General features: G+C 43.9%; 1 protein-coding gene across 1 annotated transcript in view; it reads left to right on the forward strand.

The window, feature by feature from the left end:
* The first annotated feature begins 3,257 nt into the window (after positions 1 to 3,257).
* The window catches only part of CRACR2A (calcium release activated channel regulator 2A), a 62,687-nt gene continuing 53,233 nt past the window's right edge, over positions 3,258 to 12,711 (forward strand). Inside the window, exons 1-3 of the mRNA XM_070947532.1 lie at positions 3,258 to 3,422; positions 6,943 to 7,054; positions 11,313 to 11,466. Of these exons, the coding sequence (XP_070803633.1) occupies positions 3,258 to 3,422; positions 6,943 to 7,054; positions 11,313 to 11,466 (431 nt within the window). The remainder of the gene's footprint in view (positions 3,423 to 6,942; positions 7,055 to 11,312; positions 11,467 to 12,711) is intronic.

A 12,711-nucleotide genomic window follows, 5' to 3' on the forward strand; every position in this document is an offset into this window, starting at 1 on the left:
CAGATCCTTTGTGGAACAGATCAAGGATCTGGGCCCACTTAGCTTGCTAAAGGGAAGACACAGAGAGGCCCTGTGATTGCAATCTGCCAATCTTTAAAAGATTGCCATGCAAAGGTAGCTCTGTTTAAGAGAATAACAGAGTTGGAAGGGACCTTAGAGGTCTTCTAGTCCAACCCCCTGCCTAGGCAGGAAACCCCACACCACTTCAGACAAATGGTTATCCAACATCTTAAAAACTTCCAGTGTTGGAGCATTCACAACTTCTGGAGGCAAATCGTCCCACTGGTTAATTGTTCTAACTGTCAGGAAATTCCTCCTTAGTTCTAAGTTGCTTCTCTCTTGGATTAGTTTCCACCCATTGCTTCTTGTCCTGCCCTCAGGTGCTTTGGAGAATAGCTTGACTCCCTCTTCTTTGTGTCAGTCCCTCTGTTGGAAGAAATGTCCTTCTGGGTTCAGTTCCAAGTGGGGAAAAAGACACTGGATTCATGGAAGTTGCTTGGAAAGAAGGTTTATTGATAAACAGGATCACATGGCTTGGAGATCTTGGGCGAAAAAAGGGCAGAGATGCTGAGAGTGTCTGGGTTTTATGCCCTCTGTTGGGCTTTTGAATTTGAGCTTGTATTCTGATTGGTTGTCAGACTCCCATGGGGCCATGCAGGGGTAACTTTGTAGGTTGTCTTTTGAGTCCCAGGCTTGGTTCACTCTTGCTGGGTGATGATGTAATGAAGGGGCTTTGGGCAATTCCTACTATGGCTCTGCCTGAAGGAGGTAGATCTTGGTTATGTAGAATAGACTGGCCTAGGCCTTAATCCAAATTTTTTTACTACTGGTTCTGCGGGCGTAGCTTGGTGGGCGTGGTGTGGCTTGGTGGGCGTGGCAGGGGAAGGATATTGCAAAATCTCCATTCCCACCCCACTCCAGGAAAAGGATACTACAAAATCCCCATTCCCTTCCCATTCCTGGGGGAAGGATATTGCAAAATCTCCATTCTCACCCCACTCTGGGGCCAGCCAGAGGTGGTATTTGCCGATTCTCCGAACTACTCAAAATTTCCACTACCGGTTCTCCAGAACCTGTCAGAACCTGCTGGATATCACCCCTGCCTTAATGGCCCATTGACAAAGATGGGAACGGGCAGAGAGCTGCTCTTTGTCTTTAAAACATGTTTCTCCTTTTCTCTTCCAGGGAAATATAATATTCTGCCTTTTTAATATTTCCTAGAATATTTCATTTTTCTAGGAGAGGGGTGGGTGCTAACTTTCTACACCCCAAATAGTAGAAAACTGCTATCATGTCGCCCGTGGTCCTTCTTTTCACTAGACTAGACTAGCCATACCCAGTTCCTGCAACCGTTCTTCATATGTTTTAGCCTCCAGTCCCCTAATCATCTTAGTGGCTCTTCTCTGGCCTGGTCTATTCTCTCTTGAGCAAGGAGAAAATGCTTGGAACCCAAGAAAGGAGATTCAGGCTGAAGATGAGTAGAATTTCCTGATGTAAGAGCTATTAAATCATGGAACATTTCCTGCCTAGGTAAACGATGGCATCACGTGATTTCTCCCCGTCCCCCCATAGGCCTGACTAGGTGGCTCAGTGGCTAAAACACTGAGCTTGTCGATCAGAAAGGTCGGCAGTTTGGTGGTTCGAATCCCTAGTATAGGGTTGGACTAAATGACCTCCAAGGTCCCTTTCCACTCTGTTACTGTTAACTGTTACTGGATGGTTGTATTGGATTTAGAAACATTTGGCAATAAACTCTGGTTCTTAATTTTCATGTGGCTTTTCCATTTTTTTTATAAACGTTCTAAGATGATGCAATGTAACAATTCTGTTGCTGATAGCTGGCATAAGGCAACATATTATTATTATTATTTTTTAGCTAACCTAAAATGTTTTATTGTGGCAAAATAACTAGAAACATCTCTCCTTGAATCAATGATATTGAGAGATTTGTGGAAAATAGCTTTGGCGGGGGGAAAAAAATTAACTTCCTTGCAAATTATAGAACAAATCTTTTAATTAAGGAATATTTTATACCAGTCTGATTTCTAATTTTTAAGCGCATCAGCAAATTATTTCCTAATAGATTATCCTCATTTATTGAACTGTTGCTGAGCACGGAGTACATTTTTAGTGCGAGCTATGGATCTCCCCAACGGTCTTCTACTTAAGCCCACATTTCGCTAGCTTGGCTCATTGGCAGAAGAACAGCAAATAAATCACTTTCAGTTGGTATTGATGATAGGATGGCATGATGTAACTTGCCCCAGAAGGCAAGACAAGAAACAATGAATGGAAACTAATCAAGCAACCTGAAGGAATTAAGGAGAAACTTCCTAACAGTGAGGACAATTAACCAGTGGAACAGCTCGCCTCCAGAAATTGTGGGTGCTCCAACACTGGAAGTTTTTAAGAAGAGATTGGACAACCATTTAGAATAGAGTAGAATAGAGTAGAGTAGAGTAGAGTAGAGTAGAGTAGAGTAGAGTAGAATAGAATAGAATAGAATAGAATAGAATAGAATAGAATAGAATAGAATAGAATAACAGAGTTGGAAGGGACCTTGGAGGTCTTCTAGTCCAACCCCCTGCTTAGGCAGGAAACCCTACACCACTTCAGACAAATGGTTATCCAACATCTTCTTCAAAACTTCCAGTGTTGGAGCATTCACAGCTTCTGGAGGCAAGTTGTTCCACTGGTTAATTGTTCTAATTGTCAGGAAATTTCTCCTTATTTCTAAGTTGATTCTCTCCTTGATTAGTTTCCACCCATTGCTTCTTGTCCTGCCCTCAGGTGCTTTGGAGAATAGCTTGACTTCCCCTTCTTTGTGACAGCCCCTGAGATATTTGTCTGAAATGGATGTCCTGCTTGAGCCGGGGGTTGAACTAAAAGACCTCCAAGGTCCCTTCCAACTCTGTCCTGATTGATTGATTTAATTTGTAATGCTTAATGCTCTACATCCATGAGGAGTTTTTGTTGGGTTTGGAGAACAACACATTCAGCACATCCTTATAAAATAAATAAAACAACAATGTTAACTCGCCTAGCTTAATCAGAACGTCAAACAGGCTGTATGTTTACCTTTTAGGCAGTTCTTTGGTACTTCAGAAGCTATTTATGGGAGTGGTTGCAAAAAGAATTTCTCACAAAGGCTCCTCAACGCAAGACTCCTAATCTGTTCTCCGTTCTTTCTCGCTGTTCAGCTCGTGGGCTGCGTTTTGAGACTTAACGAAATGGCAACTTCATGAAAACCTGTGAAGATGGACAGACAGAAAAGGGGTGTGGCTCAGCCACAGGAAGATCCAGAAAGCAGCACAGGAGAAGGTGACTTGGGAAGCCAACTGGATGTTTTAGCCAAAGCGCACGAATTCTTCCGGATCTGCGATGTAGAAGGGAAGGGGTTTATTGCTCGCCATGACATGCAGGTAAATCGCAAAAGGTAGATTTATATAAGTATTTCATTCATTTCTCAAGGAACCCTTTGCCTCTCCTGTTTGAAGTTATAGTTGGGAGCCGGCAAAAATGAATAGCATTTTTATTCTCATGCCTTTTTTTCAACAACTGATTATGTCCGATTCTTGGAGATTGCCTGGACTTGTCCCCTGCAATCTACTTGGCAAGGTTTTCCAGAAATATTTTGCCATTGCCTCCTTTCTAGGGTTGAGAGAAAGTGACTGGCCCAAGGCCCCAAGGTCACACAGCTGGCTTTGTGCCTAAGGTGGGACTAGAACTCACGGTCTTCCGATTTCTAAGCCTAATACCTTAATCGTCACACCAAACTGGCTCTACTGCTTTATTACTTGGCTGTAAATTAGTTCAACACAAGAAAGATAACACACTCACACAGGATGAAGGATGTAAATCTGGCAGAAAGTCCCTTATGAGTATTGGCTTACGTATTGTTTAAGAAGGGATGTGGTGGCTCAGTGGCTAAGACGCTGAGCTTGTCGATCGAAAGGTCGGCAGTTCAGCGGTTCGAATCCCGAGTGCCGCGTGACGGGGTGAGCTCCCATGACTTGTCTCAGCTTCTGCCAACCTAGCAGTTCGAAAGCCCATTAAAAAAATGCAAGTAGAAAAATAGGAACCACCTTTGGTGGGAAGGTAACAGCGTTCCGTGCGCCTTTGGCATTGAGTCATGCCGGCCACATGACCACGGAGACGTCTTTGGACAGCGCTGGCTCTTCGGCTTTGAAACGGAGAAGAGCACCGCCCCCTAGAGTCGGAAATGACTAGCACATATGTGCGAGGGGAACCTTTACCTTTTATTGTTTAAGAGCATCCCAATGTAGGCCTGTACTGAGGGCCGAGTAGGGAATTTTAGAGTCATTAACTGGAAGTATAGCCAGCCGCATAAAAAGGCTGAAGAACAGTTTTTAAAAGTGGGCTATCAAGACTCCTGAATGAGAAATAGCATCATAACTACGTAGTATGATGGACTGCAGGGCCGGTGCAATGTGTGATATGTTCACACTGGTGCAATGGGACTGGGTGTTGTGTTAATATGATTTATTGGGTTAGGGATTTTCTGTCTTCACTGTGAGTTGTATTGTGTTGAGTGGGGGGGTGCACTAAGGGAGCTCAACCAACCTCATTGTACATATGTTGTGCACTGACAAGTAAGATTTGAATTGAATCAGACCTGCGTTAAAGGTCCTCATGGGAGTTAATCTTAAAATTAGAAGCCAGTGATCTGTCTGTTTGGTAAGGATCCAGAAGATTTAGGAATATGGAAGGAAGCCAGGTCAGGAAGCAGAAAGGCTGTTTACAGGAAGGGGATACTCTGGCCATGAATCATGGCTGGAATTGATGCCCTTTCCTTAGGAGGAGTCACAGGGATCTTTGCAAATGTTAAGGGATAGAGATAGATTCATTCATTCATTCATTCATTCATTCATTCATTCATTCATTCATTCATTCATCCATCCATTCATTCATTCAATTTGTATAGCTGCCCGATGTTTCATCATTATAACTACAGTACTTGCCAAAATTGTGGAAACCTTTTTGGAAAAGTGTATTTTTGAGGTTTGATGGCTAATAACACCACTTTTTTTTTTTTTGGAGTTTCAAGATAATCCTATTCCACTGCTGGAATGGCCCTGGGAATAGCCCAGACCTTCACCCAATTGAAAATCTATGGAGCCGACGAAAGAAACTTGTTAGTCAGAAGCGACCCAGCAATAAAACCCAGTTAATAGAAGCCATCATTCAATCTTGGTTTCACATTAGAACAGCTGCAGAACTAAAAGACTTGCTTCACTCCATGGGAAGACATTGTGAGGCCATCATTCATGCTAAAGGTTACCCAACGAAGTATTAACTGACATGGTGATCATTTTTGTATATCTCGTTTTTTTCTATGGTGATCATTTTTGTAGATCTCGTTTTTCCTACGTGTTTCACTTTTCTTCTTTATACTGTAACTGCTATTCTAATAGAAAATCCTTCATAAAAGTGATTGCATTACATTATTGATTAAATTATCTTTCCATTGATATATAATTTTATGGTACTACTCCAAAAAAAGTGGTGTTATTAGCTAGTTTTAGAAAATACACTTTTCCCAAAAGGTTTCCACAATTTTGGCCACTACTGTAAAAGGACTGTCTTATGATGGAGATTAGAATCAATGTTCTTTATAGAACAAATGTCTAGGATTCTTCAAATTAGGTCTCTTATTAGCCAAAGGATAAGTCACCACGACAAGAAGGTGAAGCCCAAACCGTATTAAAAGGAGGATAATGACCAAAAGAGTTGAGAAATCACAGGCAGTCCTCGACTTACGACCATAATGGACCCCAACATTTCTGTTGCTAAATGAGACACTTAAGTGAACGTTGCTCTGTTTTACGACCTCTCTTGCCATGGTTCTTAAGTGAATCACTGCATTATTAAATTAGTTATTGCGGTAAAGTGAATTCGGTTTGCCCATTGACTTTGCTTGTCAGAAGGTTTCAAAAGGTATTCGCATGATCTGGGGACACTGAAACCGTCATAAATGTGAGTCAGTTGTGAAGCTTCTGAATTTTGATCATGTGACCATGAGGATGCTGCAGTGGTCGTGAGTGGGACAAAAATGGTCATATGTAACTTTTTCCAGCGACGTTGTAACTTCGATCGGTCACGAAATGAATTGTTGTAAGTAGAGGACTACATGTAGTGGGGGAGGAAGGTCCTTTATCACATCTGCAGAATTTTGTGTCACTGATGGCTATTTAATTTAGGCATGGCATAGGTTCCAAATTTTTTTGGTGCCTTTGTAACTCTGTCTGAATCCAGACATTATCTTAGTAAGACACAGGCTGAAATCCTCATGAGTCAATGAGGCTTATTTCTTACTAAATAGTTGCAATCTCACTGGGTAAAAAGAAAAGCAATCTTCCATTCACCCAGAGGAGAAATTCACTTACCTTCCCTACCGGTTCACAAATGTGAGCGCACATGCGCAGTAGTCACACATTACGTCTGGGCGTGTGGCAGTGGTGAAATCCAAATTTTTTTACTACCAGTTCTGTGGGCCTGGCTTGGTGGGCGTGGCGGGGAAGGATACTGCAAAATCTCCATTCCCATCCCATTCCAGGGGAAGGATGCTGCAAAATCCCCATTCCCTCCCCACTCCTGGGGGAAGGAGATTGCAAAATCTCTGTTCCCACCCCACTCTGGGACCAGCCAGAGGTGGTATTTGCCAGTTTTCCGAACTGCTCAAAATTTCCGCTACCGCTTCTCCAGAATCTGTCAGAACCTGCTGGATTTCATCCCTGGCAGGTAGGCGGAGCCTCCTGCAGTCACCGCTACCAGTTCACGCGATCCATACAGAACTGGCTCAATCCCACCACTGCATTCACCTAAATTATTTGTGCTTTTTGGTTTTCAAGACCTTTTCAAAATTAACCTTTTAGTTTACACGTAACGTCTGTGTAACTGAGGAAAACGTTGTCGTTTTAGAGGCTCCATGGTGAGTTACCGCTTGTCCCGGAAGAGCTGGAGAAAGTATTTGACACTCTGGATGCAGATGGCAATGGCTTTCTTACTCTAGAAGAATTCACCACCGGATTCAGTGAGTTCTCCGTCCACATCGTGCTTTAGAAGTAATTCAGCTGTCAATTCCTATTTTAGTGGTTCCTTTTATGCGTTCATTTATATTATTTGATTTCTCATCTCTCCGTAGCATAACTTGATCTAGAGGAAAGCCAATAGCAATAGCACTTAGACTTATATACCACTTCACGGTGGTTTTCACAGCTCTCCCTAAACTGTGCCACTGGGCCACGAGGAAGGAGAATGAGAAAGGGAATGGAGGGAGGAAGGAAGGGAGGGAGGAATGAAGGAATAGTAATAGTATTAAGACTTATATACCGCTTCACAGTGCTTTACAGCCCTCAACAATCTGGGTCCTCATTTTACCAACCTAGGAAGGATGGAAGGCTGAGTCAACTTTGAGCTGGTTAGAATCGAACTGCTGGCAGTGGGCAGAATTAGCCTGCAGTACTGCATTCTGACCACTGTGCCACGAGGAAAGAGAATGAGAAAGGGAAGGGAGGGAGGGAGGGAGGGAGGAAGGAAGGAAGGAAGGAAGGAAGGAAGGAAGGAAGGAAGGAAGGAAGGAAGGAAGGAAGGAATAGTAATAGCACTTAGACTTATATACTGTTTCACAGGGCTTTTACAGCCTTCTCTAAGCAGTTTACAGAGTCAGCATATTGCCCCCAAACAATCTGGGTCCTCATTTTACCGACCTCGGAAGGATGGAAAGCTGAGTCAGCCTGGTGAGATTCGAACTGCCGAACTGCCGGCAGCCGGCAGTCAGCAGAAGTAGCCTGCAGTACTGCACTCTAACCACTGCGCCACCACGGCTCATGGGATCCGTTAATTGGGACATTCCTTTCTTTGGGTTGCTCCATTGTTCTCACTGTGAGGCGATTTCTCCTCACGTTTTCTAGGTTGGATCTCTCTTTAACATGTTTCCACCCATTACTTCTTGTCTTCTGGTGCTTTGGAGAATAAATTGTTCCCCTCTTCTCTGTGACAGCCCCTCAAATACTGGAAGACAGCCATCATGTCCGTTCCCCCCCCCCCAATCCTTCTCTTCGATAGGCTAGGCATACCTAGTTCCCTCAGTCGTTCGTTCGTCATACGATTCTCTTTGTTTACTTACCACATTTAACACACTGTGTGGCTTCAGTTCCTTCCTATATCCTGGATGACTAATCCCACAGCCTCGGTTGGGATGGCTTAGTTTTCTTTCTAAGTTGCTTTGCTCAGAAGAAACGCCAGCAGTGTCCTCCTTTGCTATCCAACCTCACGGGGAGATGCTCACCTTAATAAAGGGGTGTCAAACTCGATTTCATTGAGGGCCGCATCAAGGTTGTGTTTGACCTCGGGGGGGGGGGTTGAAGGTGGATGGCCACCTCAACATCACTCATGTCAGGGACACCTGTGGTGGCCAAGTGCTAAGACAGGACTTCCCTGAGACTCTCCCTCTAGTCATTATAACCTTCCTTCCTTCCTTCCTTCCTTCCTTCCTTCCTTCCTTCCTTCCTTCCTTCCTTTTCTTCTTTTTCCTTCCCTCTTCATTCTCCTTTCATCTTCCTTCCCCTCTTTCCATATTTTCTTTCCTTCCTTCCTTCCTTCCTTCCTTCCTTCCTTTTCTTCTTTTTCCTTCCCTCTTCATTCTCCTTTCATCTTCCTTCCCCTCTTTCCGTATTTTTCCTTCCTTCCTTCCTTCCTTCCTTCCTTCCTTCCTTCCTTCCTTCCTTCCTTCCTTTTCTTCTTTTTCCTTCCCTCTTCATTCTCCTTTCATCTTCCTTCCCCTCTTTCCGTATTTTTCCTTCCTTCCTTCCTTCTTCCTTCCTTCCTTTTCTTCTTTTTTCCTTCCCTCTTCATTCTCCTTTCTTCTTCCTTCCCCTCTTTCTGTATTTTTCCTTCCTTCCTTCCTTCCTTCCTTCCTTCCTTCCTTCCTTTTCTTCTTTTTCTTTCCCTCTTCATTCTCCTTTCTTCTTCCTTCCCCTCTTTCCGTATTTTTCCTTCCTTCCTTCCTTCCTTCCTTCCTTCCTTCCTTCCTTCCTTCCTTCCTTTTCTTCTTTTTCTTTCCCTCTTCATTCTCCTTTCTTCTTCCTTCCCCTCTTTCTGTATTTTTCCTTCCTTGCTCTCTTCCCATCTTCCGTTCTTTTTTTTTTTTTTTTTCCCTTTCTGCTTTCCTGCCCCTTCTTGGATGCTCAAATGCAAACGGGGAAACATTTCTCCCATGGGCGGTATTGACTTCCCTTCGCTACCGGTTCGCAAATACATGCGCAGAGCATCAAAAACGGGACGTGATGACATCCGGGCAGGTGGGTGGAGCCTCACACAGCCACCCCAACCGGTTCTCCCGAACCGGATAGAACCGGCTCAATAGCACCACTGATTTCTCCTTTTGTTTTCTTTTGCTTTTAGTTTGTTTTGCGAGCCCTCTGTCAGCGAAAATGGAGCTCTGGGCAGCGCGCATGGCAGAGGGCTGCAGGAGGCTGTCGCGGCCGAAAATGGGGCCCAGGGGCCTTGAGTTTGATACCCCTGCTTTTGTCGATGCTTAGTCTGCAGCTCAATTATAAGTATCTTGGTGATTTAATGGAGACTTAAACAGTGATTGATGATTCAATGGAGACTTTAATAGCACTTCTGTTGCTCGAGGGGCTCAATAAAAATGTTCATGGCATGAGATGCTGCCAGACCATTTACTTGAGCCCAAATTTCCATTGCTGAGCGCGACGGTTGTTAAGTGAGCTTTGCCTCGTTTTAAAGGTAGTCCTCAACGTCCGACCACAACTGAGCCCAAAAATTTATGTTGTTAAGTCAGAAATTTGTTAAGTGTCCCTTTTACGGCTTTTCTTGCTTGAGGGAATCACTGAAGTTGTTAAAATAGCACCGTTGTTAAGTGAATCTGGCTTCCCCATTGGCCTTTGCTTTCACAAGATCACAGAAGGTGATCCCCTGCAAATATGAAGCAGTTATCAAGCATCCAAATGTAAATCACGTGACCGCAATGGTCGTAAGTGTGAAAAATGGTCGTAAGTGTGAAAAATGGTCGTAAGTGTGAAAAATGGTGTGAAATAAGTCACTTTTTTCAGGACCCTTGTAACTTTGAACAATCACTAAACCAACTGTTGTAAGTCGAGGGCTACCTGTACAATCTTTATTAAGCGTCACCGTTATTAAGTGAATCATTTGCAGTTGTTAAGTTAGGTTGAGGGTTAACATGGTTGTTAAGTGAACCTGGCTTCCTCATTGACTTTGCTTTCACAAGGTCACAAAAGGTGATCGATCGCCTGACCCCGGGACACTGCAACCGTCATAAATATGAATCAGTTGCCAAGGGTCTGAATTTTGATCACGTGGCCATGGGGATGCTGCAACAGTCATAAATATGAAACAGTCGTAAATAAGGTTCAGGGCCATTGTGACTCTGAACAGTTATTAAACGAACTGTTTTAAGTCAAGCATTACCTGGAAACAATTCGTGGAATTTTAATGCTCTTCTACAGGGACACGGTGGCTCAGTGGCTAAGATGCTGAGCTCATCAGTCGAAAGGTCGGCAGTTCAGCAGTTCGAATCCCGAGTGCTGCGTAATGGGGTGAGCTCCCGTTCCTTGTCCCAGCTTCTGCCAACCCAGCAGTTCGAAAGCCCGTAAAAAATGCAAGTAGAAAAATAGGGACTACCTTTGGTGGGAAGGTGACAGCGTTCCGTGGCGCCTTTGGCGTTTAGTCATGCCGGCCACATGACCACGGAGACGTCTTCGGACAGCACTGGCTCTTCGGCTTTGAAACGGAGATGAGCTAGGCGTTCCCGACCCCTAGAGTCAGGAACGCCTAGCACATATGTGCGAGGGGAACCTTTACCTTTACCTTTAATCAGTGGTGTATTTCAAAAATTTTTACTACCGGTTCTGTGGGTGTGGCTTGGTGGGCGTGGCATGGCTTGGTGGGCGTGGCAGGGGAAGGATACTGCAAAATCCCCATTTCCTCCCAATCAGCTGGGACTCAGGAGGCAGAGAATAGATGGGGGCGGGGCCAGTCAGAGGTGGTATTTACCGGTTCTCCGAACTACTCAAAATTTCCGCTACCGGTTCTCCAGAAGTGGTCAGAACCTGCTGAAACCCACCTCTGCTTTTAATGCTCTTCTGTTGTAATCTTTATCAGAAAACGACACATTTTTTTTCCTCTTCCAGATTGCAGGAGCTAATTTAATACGATTTATTTTTCATGGAACTTGCAACTAGATTTGGTTTTCATTTATTGCAAACACCCCCGAGGGCCAATCAAATCACATCTTTTAAAACCCGCAGGCCAGTTTTTGTCTGGGAGGAAGGAATCTTTTGCTGAGGTCTGTGAAACTGGCTTTCGTCCTAAATCGAAAGAAAGCATCGCAGCACGAAATGAAGAAGACGACCAGTTTTCAAATCTCATGGAACAACTCGGAGCCGGGAATATCTTGAAGGAGTAAGTATGGCCCCTGAAACAATAGAGAGACAGAAGAAGCACAGAAACTCCCATCGTTCTGGGAGTCTGGCTAGGTGGCTCAGTGGCTAAGACACTGAGCTTGTCAATCAGAAAGGTCGGCAGTTTGGCGGTTCGAATCCCTAGTGAACAGGTCTGAGTGAGCAGGGGGTTGGACTAGATGGCCTTCAAGGGCCCTTCCAACTCTGTTACTGTTCTGGTTTGTGCTATTTCGGCCTGGAAAAAAGTCAAGTGTACAAATATACCAAGGTTGAAAAAAATATACCCACCTGTGCAAGAAAACCCGGTTCCAGACTTGTTTAAAATATCATTGGAGAAAAAAAAAAAAAGAACATATTTATAATTTCCACCTGACAATAGGCTTACAGTAATGGCCAAACTTGTGGAAACCTTTTGGGAAAAGTGTATTTTCTAAAACTAGCTAATAACACCACTTTTTGGGGGGAGTAGTACAGTGGTAGGTTGCCCCCGGTTTGGACTAATTCTATAGAACCGGTAGTAAAACCAGCGGGAGGCTCCGCCCACTGACCCTGACATCATGCGAAGCGATCTGCGCATGTGCAGAAGCAAGGCGCGTGTGCGAGTGAAATGAGCGCGTGCGCGCGATCCCAGTGCGAACCGATAGTAAAGGTAAGTAGAACCCACCCCTGGAGTAGTACCATAACGTTATATATCAATGGAAAGATAATTTAGTCAAGGATATAGTGCAATCACTTTTATGAAGGATTTTCTATTAGAATAGCAGTTGCAGTATAAAGAAGAAAAGTGAAACACGTAGAAAAAGCGAGATCTACAAAAATGATCACCATAGAAAAAATGAAATATACAAAAATGATCCCCATCTCAGTTAATACTTCGTTGGGTAACCTTTAGCATGAATGACGGCCTTACAACGTCTTCCCATGGAGTGAATCAAGCCTTTTAGTTCTGCAGCCGTTATAATGTGAAACCAAGATTGAATAATTGCTTCTATTAACTGGGTTTTATTGCTGGGTCGCTTCTGACTAACAAGTTTCTTTAGTCGGCTCCATAGATTTTCAATTGGGTGAAGGTCTGGGCTATTCCCAGGCCATTCCTGCAGTGGAATAGGATTATCTTGAAACTCCAAAAAAAAAAAAGTGGTGTTATTAGCCATCAAACCTCAAAAATACACTTTTCCCAAAAGGTTTCCACAATTTTGGCTGCTGCTGTATTTTTCCGTCTCCCAGGAGCAGATCCAAAATGAGT

The sequence above is a fragment of the Pituophis catenifer genome, unplaced genomic scaffold, assembly GCF_029215685.1.
Source record: "Pituophis catenifer annectens isolate HBS135680 unplaced genomic scaffold, rPitCat1.0.hap2 SCAF_7, whole genome shotgun sequence".
NCBI lineage: Eukaryota > Metazoa > Chordata > Lepidosauria > Squamata > Colubridae > Pituophis > Pituophis catenifer.